The sequence below is a fragment of the Rhinolophus ferrumequinum genome, chromosome X, assembly GCF_004115265.2.
Source record: "Rhinolophus ferrumequinum isolate MPI-CBG mRhiFer1 chromosome X, mRhiFer1_v1.p, whole genome shotgun sequence".
NCBI classification, from domain to species: Eukaryota; Metazoa; Chordata; class Mammalia; order Chiroptera; family Rhinolophidae; genus Rhinolophus; species Rhinolophus ferrumequinum.
This window is the reverse complement of record NC_046284.1, coordinates 7,717,346-7,738,019: the sequence shown is the minus strand read 5'-3', so window position 1 is coordinate 7,738,019 and position 20,674 is coordinate 7,717,346. Positions and strand designations below refer to the sequence as shown.

The 20,674-nt window shown below is 41.9% G+C and overlaps 1 protein-coding gene across 4 annotated transcripts in view; it reads right to left on the bottom strand.

The window, feature by feature from the left end:
• Positions 1–12,420: 12,420 nt before the first annotated feature.
• GABRA3 (gamma-aminobutyric acid type A receptor subunit alpha3) overlaps positions 12,421–20,674 on the bottom strand; it is a 196,996-nt gene continuing 188,742 nt past the window's right edge. For all 4 annotated transcript variants that reach the window (XM_033135444.1, XM_033088249.1, XM_033087481.1 and 1 more), the window contains exon 10: positions 12,421–13,356. In XM_033135444.1, the coding sequence (XP_032991335.1) occupies positions 13,021–13,356 (336 nt within the window). In that variant the 3' untranslated portion in view covers positions 12,421–13,020. The remainder of the gene's footprint in view (positions 13,357–20,674) is intronic.

The following is a 20,674-nucleotide window of genomic DNA, read 5'->3' as shown; positions in this document are numbered from 1 at the left end:
TTGTCTGAGGGAGTTTTTAACTAGTAAACATATAGTGGTATTGGAACACCCTCCCTACTCACCTGACCTGGCCCCCAATGACTTCTTTCTTTACCCGAAGATAAAGGAAATATTGAAAGGAAAACATTTTGATGACATTCAGGACATCAAGGATAATATGATAACAGCTCTGATGGCCGTTCCAGAAAGAGTTCCAAAATTGCTTGGAAGGGTGAACTAAGCTCTGGCATCGGTGCATAGCTTCCCCAGGGGAGTACTTCGAAGGTGACCATAGTGATATTCAGCAGGCAGGAGGTATGTAGCACTTTTTCTAGGATGAGTTCGCAAACTTAATTGTCAGACCTCATAGATGTAAACGTTTGTTTCTGGACTCTCAATTCTGTTCCATTGATCTATATGACTATCTTTGTGCCAATTCTATTCCATTGATCTCTATGTCTATCTTTGTACCACACAGTGTTTCAATTACTGTAGATTTGTAGTAAATTTTAAAATTAGGAAGTGTGAGTCCTTTAACTTTATTTTTTCTTTTTTCAAAATTGTTTTGGTTATTTGGAGTCCCTTATGATTCCATACAAATTCTAGGATGAACGTTTATATTTCTGAAAAAAATAGCATTTGGATTTATGATAGGGAATATATTGAATCTGTAGCTCAATTTGTGTAACATTGCCATCTTAACATTAAGTCTTCCAATTCATAAACATGGCTATGTCTATTTATTTAAGTCTTCTTTAATTTATTTCAGCAATATTTTGTAGTTTTCTGTGCACAGGTATTACACCTCCTTGGATACATTTGTTCCTCAGTTTTTATTTTTTATGTTCTTTTAAATGAAAATTCTTCTTAATTTCATTTCAGATTGTTCATTGCTGGTGTATAGGAATAGAATTTATTTTTGTATATTGATGTTGTATCCTGCAATCTTGTGAACTCATTTATTCTAGTAATTTTTTATTTGACTCCATAAGATTTTCTAAATACAATACCATGTCATCTATGAATAAAAGATACTTTACTTATTTCTTTCCAATCTGGATATGTCTTTTATTTCTTTTCCTTACTTAATTTATCTGGTTAGAATTTCCAGGACAATGTTAAATGGAATGGCAAAAGCAGACATCCTTATCTTACCCCTGATTTAAGGAGAAAATTATCCAATCTTTCACCATTGAGTATTATGTTAGCTGATTATATGTTAATGATAGGATATAATTGGATCTTTTAAAAAATTCTAGTATGACAATTCCTGCCATTTGACTGGATTATTTAATGCATCTATATTTAATGTCATTATTGAATCATTGAAATTATGTCTGTATTTCACTTTTTTCTGTAAATTTCATGTTTCTTTGTCCCTCAATTAATCCGTTCTTTCTTTGCATTTAGTGAATATTTTTTCTAATGTGACATTAATTTCTTTAATATTTTTTCATTATGTTCTTTGAGTTAGTAATATTTTTAATGTTTTTATTAAAGTATACTTAGAATACAATATTCAACATTTGTATATCTTACGATGTGAGCAACACACTAAGTTCAGTAACAATCTGTCTTCATTCAAAGTTATCACATTATTACCAACTATATTCCCCTTCACCTTTCTCACCCATCCCTCCACCACCTCCCCCTCTGGCAACCATCAGTGTTCTTAATATCTAAGAATCTGTTTTTGTTTTGTTTGTTGCTTTGTTTTGATTTTTTAAATTCCACATATAAATTAAATCATCTGGTATTCGTCTTTCTCTGACTTATTTCACTTAGCATAATACCCTCAATTCCTTTAGGAAGAGCTTCAAATATCTTTTCTAATGGATTGCCTCTTCCTGGTCAAAATCTCTGAGCCATGACTCCGGAGCTGGAAGCAGGGACAGTGGAATACTTTTTTCTAAATAACTTTAGTAGCTAGGTGCTTGGCACAGAGAGGGGGTGGTAAGTAGTCTTGGGTATTTTTGTCTTGCCACTTCTGGCATGGTAACTCTGCCAGAGTGAGGAAAATTGAGGTTTTAGTATTCGCAATGCACTGCTCTCAAAGTAGAGTCTCCATCCCACAAAGTGGGTGCTGGGTGGAAGAAAGGAGTGTCTACTTCTCAGTCTCACTCTCCTAGAACTTAGCCTCTGCAACAGGGATGGATGAGAAATGCTGATTCGCATCCTACCCAGGAAGATACTAGAGCCCTTGACTGGGAGCTGGGGGAGATGTGCTTGACTGCACCCATCTGGAGTGGAGTTTTCTTCACACTGTGCTGGGAGGGAGGAGAGGGAGTGGGCCACGGTTCAAATGCGGTAGACTCTCACTGTCCTTACGAAGTGTCAGTAAACATTCTTGAATAAGTGTTCCTTCATTTGTATATGCCCTTAGAACCATTTCCAGAGATTTTAAAAATAATTTGCACAAATTCCTCTGGGAAGTGGATCCATGGAGCTCTTCATGGAGCTCTTCATGTTGCCAGTACAAAACAATGGAACTCCCCTGATGTAATCTTTGATCCTTGGTTTTAATTTGTATGTTTATCTTGGTTTCCTTATAATTTCTTTCTCCATTTTCTTTTCCCCTCGCGTTTGCTAGATGGATAGCATTGTATTTCTCTCCTCTACCATAATCTACTGTTTTGTAAGTTTTACTATTTTTTTCCATTCTGCAAGTTGTTGCCTTCCAATTTCTAGCAAACGTATTTAAACTTATAACCTCCCATCAACAAAGAATATTAGTCAAATTTTGGCTTCCCTCCCCAATAAGACTTGTAGTAAGCTTTTATTTTCTGCCCCTTCCACATTACCCAGGCTTCACTGATATCTACTGAATTTTTATTTCAAATTATTTTCAATAGTATGTCACTTTTAGTTTATAAGCCATTACATAAGATATTGTATTAATTTTATAGCCTTATTGTCATTAATTATTTATTGTAAGCTGCCAGTTTTATTTTTTGCTCACCATTCTTTTCTATATTCTGCCTTCCTTTGCTTGGATTCTGTTTTCCTTTTTGCCAGAGTATGTCTCAGAATAATTGTTTCAGTGAGAGATGCTGGACGGCTTGTCAGTTACCTGAGCCTTTGTATGGGTGAGAAGGGTACTGTTATGTCATTATACTTGATTGATAATTATCCTGGCGAGGGAATTTTACTTTAAAAATCCTTCTCACTTGGCATTTTATAGACATTACTCCACTGTTTCTAACATCCTGCATTGAATGAGAAATCTGATATGAGTCAAATTCACTTTTTTTTTGGTCGGTAAGTTCTTTTTCCTCTGTAGAAAATGACAATGGTTTCTCTTTATTCCTGGAGTTTGAAAAATGATCTAGAGTGTTCCTAGGTTTCTTGTGATAAGTCATTAGTGCTATTGTCCAAATGGTACCGTGCAAAAGGTCTGGCTGCTTGCCGCACGAAAGCCAAAACTCGAGAGGCGAGACTGGTGGAAAGAAAAGCAGGTTTATTCCAAAATGCCAGCATTAAAGGAAGGCAGTAGACTCCCTGTCACAAAGACTGCTTTCCTGCTCTTAATACCACCAAAAGGTTTTAGAGGCACACAATGAGACGCAGAGCAAAGAAATAAAGGAGAAGTTGGCCTCGCAGCTCCAGGAAAAAGACGCTTCCTGGACGCTGGTCAGCCACAGGGTCAGGAACAGATCCCTTACAGATCAAAAACCTCTCCCAAATCTCAGGGCCAGGCATGCACTCAAACCAACCACACTGTCAAAACGAATTACATCAGAGGTTTAAATCTCAAAATAGAAGGTATAGGGTCACCGTTACACAAATGTTTTTGGTTCTCCTCCTTGGTATGTGATAGATTGTACTTTCCACACTTCTTGAAGTTACTTGTGGCCATGTGACATGTATTGGCTAATAATATTTGAGAAGAGATGACATAGAACTTCCATAAAGAAGCTTTTAAGAGCAGTACCCAATTTGCCACATCCCCTTCCGTGTGCAATAGCAAGTGTGAAAACCCAGGTTGAGCTAAAGCCTCTGGAAGCTTGTTCTCTGAGTAACTACAAAGCTCTCTTGTTGCCCAACATTGAACAGGGAGCATGAGAAAGAAATCCTTTGTTGTGTCAAGCCACTGATATTTTGGGGTTGTTTACTATTACAGCATAATCTAGCCTATCCAGACTGCAACAGGAGGTAATAATAATAATAATAATAATAATATGTAGCATTGGTTGAGGTATCAGATGGTGGATACCAAGCAAACTGTTATCAGGGGCGGGAAGAATGGTGACCCACATTTTGTAGTGGTGAAATATTTCCTGAAACTGTTGCCTTCATTCATTTGTAAGGCAAATCATTTGCCTAATGAATATTTAGCTCTAGGCGAATAGATTAGAATAGAGAATGTTGACACTGTGTGTTAGTTACTGTTGACTTACATTTGATAAGTTATTACAAGGAAGTGCTGAGGCCAGAAAAGAACTGGTTGGTTTGGAAGAAGTGATGAAAGGGGACAGAGTCCAGAAATGTGATGACTTGTACAATTGGAAGAGTCAATTTCTTCTTAGCCTCACTGGGTAAAAGATAAAACAAAGAAGGTTTTTTGGTGACAAAACCTTCTTAAAACAGCTTTACAGCAGGATTCAATCAAGGGCATGGCCATTTGACCATTGTGAAATCTCTGAATAGACAGTATTGTCTCAAAGGAAAGACCAAGTTTGAGCTGTTGCCACAACTAAATCTTTTCTATTGGACAGACGGTTGAGGGAAAATAAACCGAGGGTGTAGGTCTCATAGAAGCCTGATAGGCTCAAGGTACTCAATTAAGTTGTGAGAGACTTGGGTACGAGAAAGCAAATAAATATAGCAAATATGCAAAGTGTGTTTACTACTGAACTGTGGGTATAGTTATTGACAGAGCCGAGGCAAACTAAATGGATGAGAAGCCTTGACTAAAATACTGTGACTGGCACTTAAAATGACCTTTGGGCTCCAAATCGACTATGAACAGGAAACAGGTCTGAGTTTTTCAGCCTCCAAGGAGTTTATATGTTTCAATGCTCAATCCAGACATGTTCAAGGAGGGTAACAGAAAAGAAAGAAACCCTCTGAGGGCAGAGACAAGGTCCATAGAGTAAAATTGACTGTGGGGTCCCTTCCCAAGGAGCAGAATTGAAGTAGGCATATGTCTCTGTGAGTCCCCAAACGATGTGTAGGGGACTTTTGAGTGAGTGAGTGAGTGCTGGGATCATGTCTCGTGAGACCGAAGAATGGAAACACGGACCCAGAGAGGCGAAGAGTTTTTAAAAGAGGATAGTGTTATTGAAAGCAAAGGGTCAGAGCTCCCAAGCGGGCGAGGGTCCCTAATGGGGGTGCCCACTGACTGAGGCAAATCTCTTTTATACCTTCCCTTGCCTGTTTGGGGAAGGGGGCTGGAGCCTTCTAATGAAATTCGTCTACCAGGTTGGTTCTGCTTGCCCATTCTGGAGGAATTAGCAAAGTAACCCACTCTTACCTATTAGATCTGCTCCATCTGTCGAGCCAAAAGGAATTTTATGATTAACCGCAAAGCGCTGTTACATTTTGTCCTGGAGCGAAAGAGTGATTTAAAAACCTGAAATATGTCTGTCTTTCGTTGATTCCACCAGGGACCTCCCTGTCTACCTAATGTCATGCTAACTAACCTGTCTCAGAATTGGGGCTTAATCAAGGAAAATTCTCACTCCCCAGGCAGGGAACTCTTTCTGGATCTGTCTAGTAAGATTTAAGAGTTGCTGTTAACCGGTGACTATTGTGATTCCTATTTTTCTCTCCAGAAGGGGTTGTTTATTGTGGTTATCTTTCCCTATTCCACCACTGAATATTGGATATGAGGGGACAACTATTCTTTTTAGTTCATAGTCGTCTGGATTAAGACCCCCTCCAGAACAGATAAAGAATCTTTTAAATACCAGTCAGAGACCTGTTAACAGACTGAAATGCTCAGTCTCTCTGACTCTATTTTAATTCTAGCCTACATTTTCCCATGGCCTTCAGGTAAATAGCTCCTGCTATAGATATGCTAATCATTAGAGGAATTCTGCCTGTGGCTTGAGTTTTGGGAAGAACAGCCCCTTGTCACAGGGTGCCTCTACAGAGGAGGTGGAAAATTGTTCATCAGATTTGCAGGAACCTCAAGACCAGAATCAGATCAGCAGGGGTCAAAGGACCTGGAACAAGGAGGTTTAGAGATTTCTCGCTCTTCCTTGGATCCCTGTTAGTGTCCAGGTGTCTGGTCATCAATCACCTTTTACCGCTCCCATTCTCCCTTCCCTTGACATAAAAGAAGCCTGAATTCTGGGCTCTCTTAAGATGGATTTGAGGAATCTGTAAAGGCTTCCATCTTCTCGAGCTGGCTCCTTCTTGATCAATAAACTTTTCCTTACTCTAAACTCGTTTTGAGTATTGGCCTTTTGAAGTGTCGGGCACATAGATTTTAGACCAGTAACAATCCTAAAATTGGAGGGTTAAAGAGTGATTGAATGAGACTTTTTTATTCCTCTCATGGGGAAGGGGTACATGTGTTTTGCATGAAGAAAGGCAAGTAGACAACATATTTGGTGACAAGAAAGGAAAATTGAGGTAGAGATTCGTACTATCTAATGAATACTCAAGTTTTCTTCTCAAGTGCATGGTAGGATTACTCTTCCCCACCCCCTGAATTTAGGTGTTGCCATGTGATTTGCGTTGCTCAAGAAATGGGAATCAAGTTATATGTTTCACCCAAAGACAAGCTTTAAGAGCCAGTGTGCAAGTTTCCACATTCTTTTACCCTGTTATGTGATCATAGAAGTAGGTGTGATGAAGTCTCCATCAGCGCGAGTCCCTAAGCAATTATAATGAAGAGTCCCTGTGTTGACCTGTGATGTACACATAGTTTGAGAAGGAAATAAACCTTTGTTGGGTTAAGCTCTGTGGTTCGAGGTGGTCTACTACCACAGCATAACAGGCACTAGCCTGACTAATGCAGTTTGCTCTTTTGTCTTCTCTTCAGTACTCTTCCCCATTTCAGCTGTACTGTGTGCCCTTTGAGTGGCCTTTCCACCCATTCTGACTCTTTGGGTAAGCATGGTTCTCCTTAGTGGCAGTCAAGACCATCATAAATAATCAAAGCAGCAAGATGCAGACAATTCTTGTTTATCCAAGGCAATCCACAGAAGCTAGGAGGAGAATCTCTCCCATCTTCCATCTCTGGGATTTCCTGCTGTGTAGCAAAGGAACTGGTGGAACACATGAAATAATTAATATTGGTGCACAAACATCTGATCTACTTAGACTCACTGTTAATGAGGGGTGAAGAAGGTCCAGAATTTGCAGGCTGTTAAGTTTTTAATATCCCTATTTATTACTGTTATCCTGAATGGACATATGAGATTTCTGGGGCAGAGTAGATTAATTATTATTTACTTTCAAGCAAATAATAACTTTGCAGTTCTCCTGTGCCCCAGTTTCTTACACTTGAGATGACAAGATGAAAGTTGGATGTCACCCTACAGACACAATTTATATTGCCTGCAAGGAATGCAGAAGTAAATCTGGGTATTTACATAGAAGAGAGGGGGTTGGATGTCCCCATTGAAAGGAGGGAGAAAATCCTTTGCTCCTTGGGAAGAATCTGGTGTTCTTACCATAACCTTTTGGAATGTAAATAAATCTCTTTAGGGGAAAGATAAGATCATTGTCTCTAGCTTCACAATCTAGGAATGAAATGTAACATACCTCTGACGCTAAATCTCTCTGGAGTTCTCTGTCTATATAGTTGTAAATTACCTTTGCAGGCTTGCCCTTTTATCCCAGGCCCCAAGTTTCAGGAAGATTTGCTCAACAAGCCCTAGCTGTTCAGAAACATGAACTATTTCTCTACAGGTCCACATAGGCCCAGTAAATCCCTTTCATTTACCCAAGAACATACCTATGTGATCTTATCCTCTCTCTACTGTACAGTTCCGGCCAAACCTTTTGCCCTGCACTTCCTCTAAAGGGAAGCTGAGTAGATTATGTGATATTCTCTCCCTAGTTACTGTTATTTTACTTATACGTGGTTCTTCTCACTCACTATAATTCATAAAGAAGGAGCCTAAAATTGGGACTCGTGGCACTGATACGTGTAGAGTCAAGTCTTGCTTAGACACTCAAGTTGAACTTCAATGTGTTCTTGGCTTGTCTTGGTCACGGGGATAAGGACACATTGCAGCCTCCTTATTAACTTATCTCTCTCTCTTTAGATCTCTCTTGATCTCTCAATTCAACACATTCTGCTTTCCTTAACCAAACCTTTCCCATTTTCCTCCTCACATAGATCTATTTCTCCCAGGTCAACACTATCTAATTAGGTGGACATTTTCTATTTTAAGACAAGTCTTTCTCTAATACAGGGAAATTTTAGCTCACTGTTATGTATTTAGTTCACCGTTATTTCATTCTATTCTCTCTGTTCCCTCCTTCTGGAACTCCTATTATAAAACCGAGTGGCCTGCAATAGGACCTAGCAATGTTATTATCCTTCATGGACCTCTGTTCCATTTGATCCTTTAATGATCTTAGAAAGGGCCTATAGGCTTGGGAATAGTGTGAGTGAATGTGCTTGTCACACAGCGAGGCTGGATAGTGGCTTCAAGGAAGGGAAACTTTAAAACGCTGGGTCTGGAGAAATGCCTTTCTCCTCTTTGCTTAGCAAATTCTGAATCATCCTTTAAAGCCCAGCTCAGAGGTTGTTTTATTCAATAAGTACTTGCTCAATTCCGACTATGGTTTTGGCCCTACAAAGTGTGTACAGGGGCAACTGGCCCTCACAGGGCTTAGCCTGGTGGGAGATTGCCATGAAATGTGGTCAATGTTGAGATCACGAGAGCAACACAGAGTGGAGTAGAGGGAAGAACACAGCTACTTACTATGATGGAGGACAGGCATGAGAGACATGACCTCTCAGGTGAGAAATGAAGGATAAGTAGGAGTCAGCCAGGTAAGGCAGGAAAGGAAGGAACATTCTAGACTGAGGGAATATCCTACATCAAGGCCCCGAGACGTATTAGTACTTGATGTGCAGTTGTTATGGCTGTTGCATTGTGAGTAAGGCAGGAATTGTGGTAATAGGAGGCTGAGCAGGACTTTTGAGGCCAGGGCTAGATTTTGGATTTTATTTTAGGTACAGCAGGATGCCATTGAAGGGTATTGAACAGACAAGTGATCTGGTTTACAGTTGAAAAGGCTAGCTCTGTAGTGATGCGGGTGAGAGATGATGGGCCTGGGTGCTAGCAGTGGACTTGAGGAGGACAAGTACAATATGGGCTTTAAATTCGAGGCTGAGCACACAAGATTGTCAGATGTGCTGGAGGTAGGGATGCGTGACAGGTGTCAGGAGTTCCTCGTAGGTTTTTGGCATGAGCATCTGGGCGAATGGTGCTTCCATTTATTGACAATGAATGACCAAGGGAAGAATTGTGTGGGTTGAGGAGTCACATTCAGTTTGACGTGAAAGAACTAGGCGAGAGATGGTGATTTGGCAATCACCAGCATAGAGGAGACATGGTGGTTTTCATATGTCTACAAATTTGTAGGCACTTCTCCTGTTAGGAGGTGAGGCCTGTGCCCTCCTCTTGAATCTGGGCTGGCCTTAGTGACGCTGTTGTCACCTATAGAATGTAGCTACTTCTCAGGTTGGACAGTAGACACAGCTTCCACTTGGTCCTCTTAGAATGCTTGTTCTCCAGAGGCCCCTTCTGGAGAAACTCACTTTCAATCCCTAGCTGCTATGCTGTGAGAAGCTGTAAGGAAAGGCCATGTGTAGATGCTCCAATCAACAGTCCCAGTGGAGCGTGTCCTTCAACCATCAGAGCCTAGGCATGTGAGTGGAGGACCCCACCCCCTGGTCTGGCACCCAGAGCCTCCTTCATATTCTCAGTTTAAGGCCCAATACTTTCCCTGCTGAACAGGAATGGAGCAGGGCAACTAATACATCTGCGTCTCCCCACACAATCTCCTTCCACATGGAGCTTGGAAGTGGATCATCCATTCGCAGAGGTTGCAGTAATTAAGTCATCCCCACTTGTTTGAGAATCCCTATCTGAGGTCTCGGGCATTGTGGGGCAGATACAAGTCATCCCTGCTGTTCCCTGCCCACATTCCTGACCCATGGGAATGATAAAGAGTTGTTTTATGCCACTACATTTTGGGGGTGGTTTGTTACGTAACAAAAGATAATTGAAATATGCAGTTACTGAAGCCATCAGGACAGATGAGATCATTGGGGGGAGTGTGTAAGAGATGGGAGAAGTTAAGTAAGAAAAACACAACAGAAAGGTAGCAGGGGACAAAAAGGCTATCATGTCATGAAACCCAAAGAATAGTCATCGTGTACAGTGTTAAATGTTGCTCACAAGTGGAGATAACTGAAAAACACCTTTCTGCTTTAGTAACCAGGGCAGTGGTAACTCAACAGAGCAGCTTCACTGAGGGCAGGTAACAAAAGTAGAATTCTTATATTAATAGACGAGAAGTAGGGATAAAGAATGAAGGAGGATTGGTCTCAGACAGAAGGGGGGCCAGAAGGGAAGGCACAGACTGTGTGTGTGCAGATTCCATGAATTCTTTTGATATGGTGAAAAGAAATTTAGGGAGTTCCCTTCTGAGGCTTTTTGTTATTCCTTACGCTAGACGTTTGAAGGTGTGTTTTGTTCCCAGTCTGTGCTCTTGGGTTACCTGGGGGCCCCTGCCTGGCACCAGCACCCGCTTAATCCTCTTAATTTAGGATCCAGCTTTATCCACGCCTGGGGCTTGGCAATGAATACTCTTGCATCTCATCACAGGACACGCTGCCCCATGAAGCTCCGGCTAAGGATATGGTGGGGGAATTGAGGTCACTACCAGACCTGAGAGTTTGGCCTCCTAGCTGTCCTTCCTTGGTGTTTAATCAAATTCTTTTGAAGCTGCCAACCCATCTGCGTTGTGTGACAGGCAACCAAAGAATGGGGGTTTGTATTCCTGGGTTGGGCTAGTATGGGGGCCCCAGGACGTGGTAACATTCAGGAGTAGAGTGGGACGCCAGGGCAGCTGCTGGAAAGGGTACTCTGTTGACTTGGCTCTGATCAGAACCCCATGTTACTAATGGGGAAACTAAGTCTCAGCTCAGGGGAGGGACTTGCCCCACATCACACAGCAACTGTGGTGGGATTGAGCCCTGGTTAAAATCCAGATGTTCGTTTTGAATAAATTTCAAACTCTCGGGGAACTCAGCAATGGAAGCGCTGATGGGAACAGCTTGAGCTTTCCTCTAAGACTAGGGGAATGGTTTTCAGAAGCAAAGTGATTTCTGCAGTTTCTCAAAGAAACAAATATTGGTATCAGGCAGTTTCCCTAGGGAGGCGGCCATGTGTGCCTCACGTGCTTGTTCTGGGGGTACGGTGAAACTGGGCAGTGACTGGGATTGCTGCAGATGGCATCCATCAGACCACAGGGCTGGACATGCCCTGAGGGTCAGACTGTCCAAGTCCCTGATTTTATTTCAGACCAAAAACACTTCTATATGATTTGAAATGCTCTCCCAGGAGATTTCCCCCATCTCTTAGGATTCAGATGATTTCCTCAAGCAGATCTCATGAGATTATTTTCCAAATTTTTCCCGTCTGTTGTAAGGGTCACCATACATTTCTCAACACATGGATCAACCAACCACATACTCATTCTCCTTCTGCCTAAAAACTATTACCTAAGGGGATTGTTTCCTAAGGGAAATAGTAATCAATGGAAAAGAGAAAGCCTTTAGAATTGCAATGAAAATAGATTTTTCTATTTCCTGGGAGTGGGTGAATTTTACAGCGCAGGCAATACAGGTATTTCCTTCTCTGTCTTATTGGGTAATAAGACCCCTGAGTTAATCAAGCTATATTTTCACCTGGGTTCCATTTTAGATCACTGTAATACCCTGTTTCCCCGAAAATAAGTCCTAGCCAGACAATCAGCTCTAATGTGTCTTTTGGAGCAAAAATTTATATAAGACCCGGTCTTACATTATATTATATATTATATGAAAGACTGGGTCTTATATTATAGTAAAACAAGACCAGGTCTTATATTAATTTCTGCTCCAAAAGACACATTAGAGCTGATTGTCCACCTAGGTCTTATTTTCGGGGAAAGAAACACGGTAGGTGTCTTGTTCTGGGTATACATTTTTTTCCAACATATTCTAGTGGTATTAAAAAGCGGAAAGTAAGGGAGGCACAAGAGTGGGGGTGAATGCCAAGAACAGAGGACCACCTGTGTTAGGAAAAGAGTGATCTCCAGCCTGAGTACAATTCAGAAAGAGTTTAATAAACAGCCGCTGAACATTGCACCAAAGCATTTGGAAACACAATTTCTACAAAGAGGCAAAGGTCAGGCTTCCATTCTAATTCCTTAAGACGATCATCAACAGCCCCACCCCCACCCCCCACCCCCCCATCCCCACATAGCCACAACACTACACTCTTCTAGTCATGAAGTTACTTACAGACACAGTATTAGGAATAACGGGACGGGCATGCATTGTCCCAGCAATGGCAAGGAAGCAGGGGATGGGGAAGGATGGGTGAAAAGGCATCCGGCAGCTAAGGACAGACCCCTTGGGAGCTTTGTTCAGGGGGTGGACAGGGAGAATCTGGTTTTGGTACCATCTGTGGCTTTACTTTGGGCTTCTAGGATACTCTGGATGAGTGGCTGTGGCTGCCATCTTAATCTCATTCCCTTGAGCTGAGACTATTAGAAGTGGTCTCCTTGGGGTAACACTCTGTGACTTTCTACAACTGCACTTGAGACCCAGCAGGCTAAGATGAGCAACTGGGCAAACGGCAGTGTTTGGCTCTGTTGGGGGAACACTCAGCAATGTTAGCAGGACAAGTAATTTTTCTGTTAATTGTTTTTTTCATTGAGATTTATACATATGAATTGAGAGTCACAGCTTGCTGAGAGGATTCAAGAGTCCTGAAACACATAAAGGGGAGCCCCGGGGTTTGGGTGCCTGGATGCTTCCTAGGGTATCCAGTGCTCTGGTTGCTGCGCCTTCACTATCTACTGTTTGCGGATCATGCCCTTGATGGCCGTCTCCCGGTTGACATAGGTGGCCCAATAGACCAGATTGAAAATGGCAAAGAGCACAGGAAAGATGATGCGGGAAATTTTGTCAACCTTGCTGACACTGTTGTAGGTCTTGGTCTCAGTCGGGATGTCCTGCACGTAGGTGGTCTTGGGCGAAGCAATGAGTGTCGGGGTTGAGGAGGCACTGGCAGTAGCAGCCTTGGAGATGGTGGCGAACTCAGTGTCCTTGGCCAGGTTGATGGGATAGGTGGTCCCCACGATGTTGAAGGTGGTGCTGGTTTTCTTTGTCGGGGCTGCTGGTGTTTTCTTCTAAGGGCCAGAAAAGGTAGGGGAGAAGGGGGCACAAAAGAAAAGCTAATTAATTCTTTACACAGACCATCTTCAGAGGCTGTGGGGAGGAGGAACCATGAGGAAAGTTAAGAACTAGGGGCCCTGAAGCCAATATCATTGAGTAGCCAGGTTTGTCTCTAGGGCTAATTGAAGATGAGTTTGCTAAGAGAAAACGTGCATCGTCCTGGTTTACTAGCTATGTGGCTTTGGCCAAGTTGCTTCTCCTTTTTGAGCTTCCATTTCTTCATCTGTAAAATGAGAATCACAATATTTGGCAGAGTTGTTGAAAGGATCAAATGAGAGAATGGTGGTAGAAATCACGTGAAAACTGTAAAATGTTGGTCACATGGAGGGTCCTATGTAATCATGTGATTTGATCCTCGCAGTAACCCTAATGAGGTAGTGGGTCAGATGACTCCCATTTGACAGATGAGAAAAAGCCTCAGACTGACTGGCAGAACCCACAACAGCCGCCTCGGCTCCTGACTTTTCCCCGGGGCTGCACTGTGCTGTTTTCTATAGGCGCGAGACCCTTTTTGGTTACCCGAGAAATAACTCCAAAAGGCTTCAACCATCAAGTGGCACATCTCCTGTGGGGAAGAGAGCTCGGTGAGTCTGAAAGTCATTTTGTCTTAGAGACACAATAAATAATATGGCATGTTTACATGCATCATTACAACAGTACGTCACCCGTCATGCACCGTAAATGTGTTCAGTAAGCTGGGGGGAGCACACCAGGGTTTTCCACTCTTGCAAGGCTTCAGGCAGGAGCCACAGCCTCCCCAGGGAGCTATGCAGATGCTCCCTCTGCCACAGCAAAGGCAGGGACCACTGGGGGAGTGCTAGGACATTCCCCTTTGGATTTACTTTTCCAGAGTAAAACAAAAAACTCATTGGGAAACAAGCATGCACACATGTGCCCATTTATTCTCACATCTATGACCTGTGTATACGTGGACCCTCCATGTAGGAAAAAGAAGAAGAGACAAAGCTCAGGCCTGGATTAGAAGAGACAGGCTGAGGAGGGGAGGCCCAGGGAGCAGGCCAGTCCCAGCCCCAGGCCAAAGGCAGCGGCCCAGCGCAGTCTGCCGTTTGCTGCCTCACTCCCCACTCTGGCCTTTTCTTCCTTCCATCCCTCTTTGTTTCTAGGGAAAAGTGGAGACAGATGAGCTTCAGAAATGCCCAACAATATCTGATGAAAAGTGTTGCCTAGTTGTATCGCCCGAATTTCACACATCTCACCTTTCCTCAGTGTTACTTTGCTTCCCAGCGTCTGCGTTTATCTCTTTACTCCCCTTCTTCCTACTTCTTTCTTTCCTGGGTTTCTCTGCTTCCACCCTCTCTTACTGACTCCTTTCTCCTAATCTCTTTCAATTTCTTTTCTTTACTTTAGCATCCCCATCACTTTGATCCTTTTTCCCCCCTTTAGAACGCACTGCCATTTACTTTCCTGATCGTAATAATAACTTTTACCAAATATTTACTGAGTATCTACTGAGCCAAGAACTATAGTAGATATTTATGGACAGGTGGGAAGGTTAGAAGATGAGTCAGTTTTAGCCCCCTTTTTCCGGGAGCTCACAGTCCAGCAGGGGGGAGAGCCTTGTGAACACGTGATTGCCACACAGTGTGCTCAGAGCTATCACAGACTCGAGCAGAGTGTGATGGGAATTTAGCAGAGGGCGGGGCAAAGTACCTGCAGGTGTTGGAAATGGTGGCTCAGAGAAGGCAATGACCTATGTGAGCTGGGCTGCAAAAAAGGAAGATGCAGCACAGGCCGAGGACACTGCTTGTCTGAGGTGTGACAAGGAGTGTGCTTGGCTAAGGCCTTGGACGTCATGTTCTCCTCTTCTGCCTGCCTGCGCTGGCTTCAGGGTTTTCAATCAGCGAGGGGGAGTGGGGCAAATGAGGGTGTGTTAGTTTAAGTAAATGAACAGTCTGACTAATAGGACATTTAAAAAGCAGTGCTTTGAGGATTGCAATCACATTACAAGTGGAAGGGGGCAGGAATAAGGCTTCCAAAGGTCTTGTAAATGCTTTAAATACTACATGGGACTCCTTTATAATTAGCAAATTCATTGTGTGACTAGACACCTGCTGCTAAATGTCTCTGCTATTAAATAAAAGAGCATTTTATGTGTTTGCCCGCTTACTTATTACTTAGCTTGGTAATCTTCTTTTTTCATGGGTAGACAAAAAAAAAAAAAAAAGGAAAAAACCTACTACCCTGACTTTGCTGGAAGCTTTCCCATGTTATTTCCTTTAGTCATCTTATAAACTGGTTATGACCAAGTCTCCGAAACAATCATTCTGAACAACAAACACTGTCTTTAACTCCATGGGCACTTTGTATTCTACGGGTGGGGAAAAGCAGCGGTTGATTTAATTGCAGATTTTATAAGTAATAAAGGAAATGTACGTTTTGATTTCCCTCGCCCTTTCCCTCATGGTACATTTTAATCAGCCAGTATAATTTTTTTTACCAAAGTTGTCAAAGAAGGAAATCAAAGCAAAAGTTGTAAGTGTCTAGAAGACAGGGGGAGGAGGCAGAGATTAATGGTTAATATTTCTGCATTTACTTTTCTAATACTTCTCTATGCTCTGGAATTTGAGGCATACAAACTCGACTGACTTAACTTTGACTGAGTTGCGATTCCATTCCTACCTCCCTGTCCAAGTGCCCAGTTCTTCCGCACATGATAGATGTTCACTGAATGAAAAAACGAACCCCCACCCACTGAAGATTCTCCACGTGATTGCAGTTTGTTCCTCCTGGGTCTTGACTTCTAATCAGAGAGCATATCTGTATAGTTCAGCCTGGATTCCCTTACCACAAAACTGAAACTGACTCATCCAAATTCCCCCAAGCAGTCTGACCCCAGGACAAGGATACCTTTCCTTCTAGAAAGCTGGCTCATGTGGATTTAGGATGAGGCAATGAGAACATCTATGGACCAGTGCATGTCCAACTCAAGAGTTTTTCTATTGTTTCCAGAAGTACACTTTAGTTGTAGCTCTGAATGTCCCTGAGACCCAGCCAGAACTGTAGAGTATATGCAGATGTGGCCCAGTGCCTCTTTGTCAACCTCCCAACAGCCACCCAATTTCCCGAACTCCAGTTTTCAGAAGTGGAGCAAAGTAATAGAGTGTATGCTATGTGGGATTCAAAGACGAATCAGAACAATGACAACACCTCCCCCTGCCAGTTTTTTAAATGGGCAAAGGACTTGAATAAACAGTTCTCCAAAGAAGATGTACAAATGATCAACAAGCACATGAAAAGACACTCAACGTCACTAGTTATTAGGGGAAAGCAAATCAAAACTATAACGAGATACCACCTCACACCCATTGGGATGCCTACTATCAACAACAACAACAAAACCCAGAAAATAACAAGTGTTGGCAAGGATGTGGAGAAATTGGAATCCTCATGCAAATATTGGGAATGTAAAATGGTGTAGCCGCTATGGAAAATGCTATGTTGGTTCCTCAAAAATTTTAAAATAGAATTGAGATGTGACCCAGCAATTCCACTTCTGGGTATATACCTCCCCAAATTGAGAGCAAGGTCTCAGATATTTGCACACCTACTTTCACAGCAGCATAATTCCCAATAGCCAAAAAGTGGAAGCAACCCAAGTGTCCATAGAGAGAAGACTTGGATGAACAAAACATGGTCCATCCATACAATGGAATATTACTCAGCCTTAAAAAGAAAGGAAATTCTGGCACAACATGGATGAACCTTGGGGATATTATGCTAAGTGGAAGAAGCCAGATACAAAAAGACAAATACTGTGATTCCACTTACATGAGGGCACTTAAGAGTAGTCAGATTCATAGAGACAGAAAGTAGAATGGTAGCTGCCAGAGGAAGAGTAGAAGGAAGAATGGGGATTTGTTTTTTAACGGGGACATAGTTTAGGTTTTGCAAGATGAAGAATTCTGGAAGTTGGTTGTACAACATCGTGAATATACTTAACACTACTGAACTGTACACTTAGATTAATTAAAAAATAAGAGAGAACTAAAATATAAGGGAGCAAGCACAAGAAACATACGGAGAGTCATAAATGAGTCACAGGAATTCAAAAGCAGAAAGGAGCATGCGGAATTAGGAGGGTGTCAATCTGCCAGTAGAAAGGGGAGAAAATGTAGCTAGAAGAAAAGTAATCCCTTGCACCAGTTTTCTGAGAGGGTGGGAGGTATCCAGAGTATAAGTGGCGAATTACCTGGGGCCAGATCACAGCTAAGGAAAACGTAGATGAGACTCAAATACTATCTACATATGCTTTGGTGGGAAGAAAAGTAAGATAAGGCAAATGTCATCCAATGGCTTTTACATTCCCCATGGAGAAGGTGTAGGGGCTAGTCAAGATTTAAAATAGATTATAGGGAATAGAAGACAGAACTGCTTAGGGACACAGGGAAGGGGTACAGGCACATGTGAAGGAGCAGCAGAATTCAAGAGCATAAGCTCATAAATATGAGTAGTACGTCAATGTCTGGATTTTTTCAGAGAGAAGCACCAGAGTTGAACTGAAGTGAGCGAGGAGAGTGCTGGGGAGTGACAGCAGTGTACTCCATGTAGCCAAGACTGGACAGAAAAGCAAGGAAAATAAGGAACTGTGGATTTTGAGAAACTACAGAGATCATTCATTCCCTTGGTAAGTATTTACTGAGTGTCTACTACATGGCAGGTTCTGTGCTAGGTGCTGGGGGTACGGCAATGAACAGGAAAACACGGCTCCTGCCCTCAAGGAGCTCTCGCATTTCAGAGAAGGGGGTCATGTGATAAACATGTAAGCAACTCAATATATGCAGTAAATGCTAGTCAGAGAAAGTCTCTCTGAGAAGGTGAGCAGAGATCTGAATAAAGTGAGAAAGCAAACCATGAAAAGATCTGAACAACGAAACTTCCAGAGAGAGAAAATAGTAGTAACAAAGCACTTGTGCTTTGAATGAGAGTGAAAGCAGTGGAACGGAAATCTCAGCTTAGAAACGGCTGTTAGCTAAGAGAGGGTTAGCTGCAGGGGTCGTTCAGTCAAGAAGCTGGTGGTGCCCAATGGTGTATTTTCCAATGAACGGGAGTTCCTGGGGGAAGTTAAGGAAAATTTATGAGGGGTAGGAGAATAGATAAGTCTAGAGAAAGGCGCAGCAGAGTACAAGGCTACAAAGTGAGGACACATAACCACAAAGGGACTGACAATTTGAGCACTGATCAAGGATGACATGGAGGTGAGCCCTGTAGAATAGATGACCTCACGTGTCCACAAAGAACTTATCACGAGGCTTTCTGATACCAAGTGACAGTTCCAAACATACTAATGCCATTGGCTGACTTAACGCTAATGGCCTTCCTAGCAAAACAAAACAAAAAGCAAAACAACAAAACACTAGAACAAGTATTACAGGTAGTCTGATTTATTCATTTCCAAAGCCCTTACCTACTGGTGGAAACAGTAGTTGTCACTGGTGGGGGGAACAACTCAAAGCTCATGTGATAGAACTGACGTCAGGCTCAATTCTAGTTTGTGATGTCAGATGGGTCATTGAATTGAAAATCAAAGACAGAACTTGGAGTGGTTGCAAATAGTGTAATGCAGTTGTGAAAATCCTATATATGAAATGAGCATGGAGAGAATACTGGTGGTAAGGTGATGAAGAAAAATAGAGTGAGATGGCCAGGTAGGGTGAGCATCAAAGTTCAAGGCAATTTGTGTGAAGTCAAGGATCAGGTAAAGCCCTCGACACAGAAGGAAGGAATGGAAGGGTGGCTTCCATTTGCAATGGCAGCTGAGGAAATAGTTTCCTCAAAAACCCAGCCAAGTCACGGTTAAAAAGAGAAAAAATGTTGAGGGAGCATTGGTTTTCTCTCTCCTATGACCCTGAGCACTTGGTCCCGTATCAGGGCTCTGTCTGTATATATGTACATATACCTTACTTTCCTCCTTAGACCATCAGCGACTGAGTACTAGGGTCATGCAATGTTTAGCTCTGCATCCCACATATTCCAGAAATGACTGCTGGTTTTGTTTGTTTGTTTGAATTGATTCACCAGTGGTGGAATATGATTGTTGTCAGGGCATTTATGTCTACTGTAGAAGAGGATGGGAAGACAACTTAATCCACAGTGGCTTTCATTCATCCCAGAGAAAATACCAATGGGTGACTTGATTTGTGGCTATGTTCACAGGAATGACCCCATAGGTTTAAAAGCATTCATGATAAGAAAGGAAACTTTCTCAAGATCTGGACAGAAGTCGAGCGTGTTCTCTAATGTGAAATAATATAAAATATCATTCTACAGCATTCAAATAGTCGTATTTGAAAATTAGAAAAAGAGCCTAAGAATGACTGTTTTCAAAATTAAGGTAAGAATTTATGAATACTTTAAAAGCAGCTCTAAGAATAATTATATTCTTGTTAAATGTACAGGTTTATTTCTTCTTTTTAATTTGCTTTTATTTTTAATTTGGAGGGCAGTCGGTGACCACAGGATGGCCACGGGTTTGAAAATTAATCTGGGGAACGTAATTTGGTGGTTACCAGAAGGTAAAGGGGTTGGGGGGTGGGGGATGAGGGTGAGGGGGATCAAATGTATGGTGATTGAAGGGGAGCTGACTCTGGGTGGTGAACACACAGTGTGATTTATGGATGATGTGATACAGAATTGCACACCTGAAATCTATGTAATTTTACTAACAATTGTCACCCCAATAAATTAAAAAAAAAATTTAACCAAAGTAATAATATAGTTTTTACTAAAATAGAACTTAAAGGCTTACAATGAAAACCAGGAAACCCACACCCCAGTGCACCCCAACCTTGTCCAGAAACAAGTAATTATTTTTAATTCTCTTGGTTGATACTTCTAATAGTTATTTCTATATTTCTAAATAAGGTGCTTATACATCTATCAGTTTTACACATAATCATCTTTTCATGATAATGATTTGCCTCAACTTATGCAACCTTTCCTCCATCCTCCAATAAAATTATAGCAATATTTTCACTTCAATCAATAATCAGTGGTGATGTCATTATAGAGTACTATATAAATACCTCTAGCCTCCTGCTCCAAACTTACGACTTCCCCTCATTTATCTCCTCTGTCAGACACTCTCTTTTCTGGATCCAATGTCTTTCTCTTTATGTTTAACTCTCGTTTTAACAGAACATATCTTCCAGTATCTTCAGAAGGTGGAGTGCTGGGAAGTGACATTTCTGAGTTCTTCCAGGTCCAAAGATGACCACTTATTTACTCTTTACTTAACTGATACTACTTTGGCTA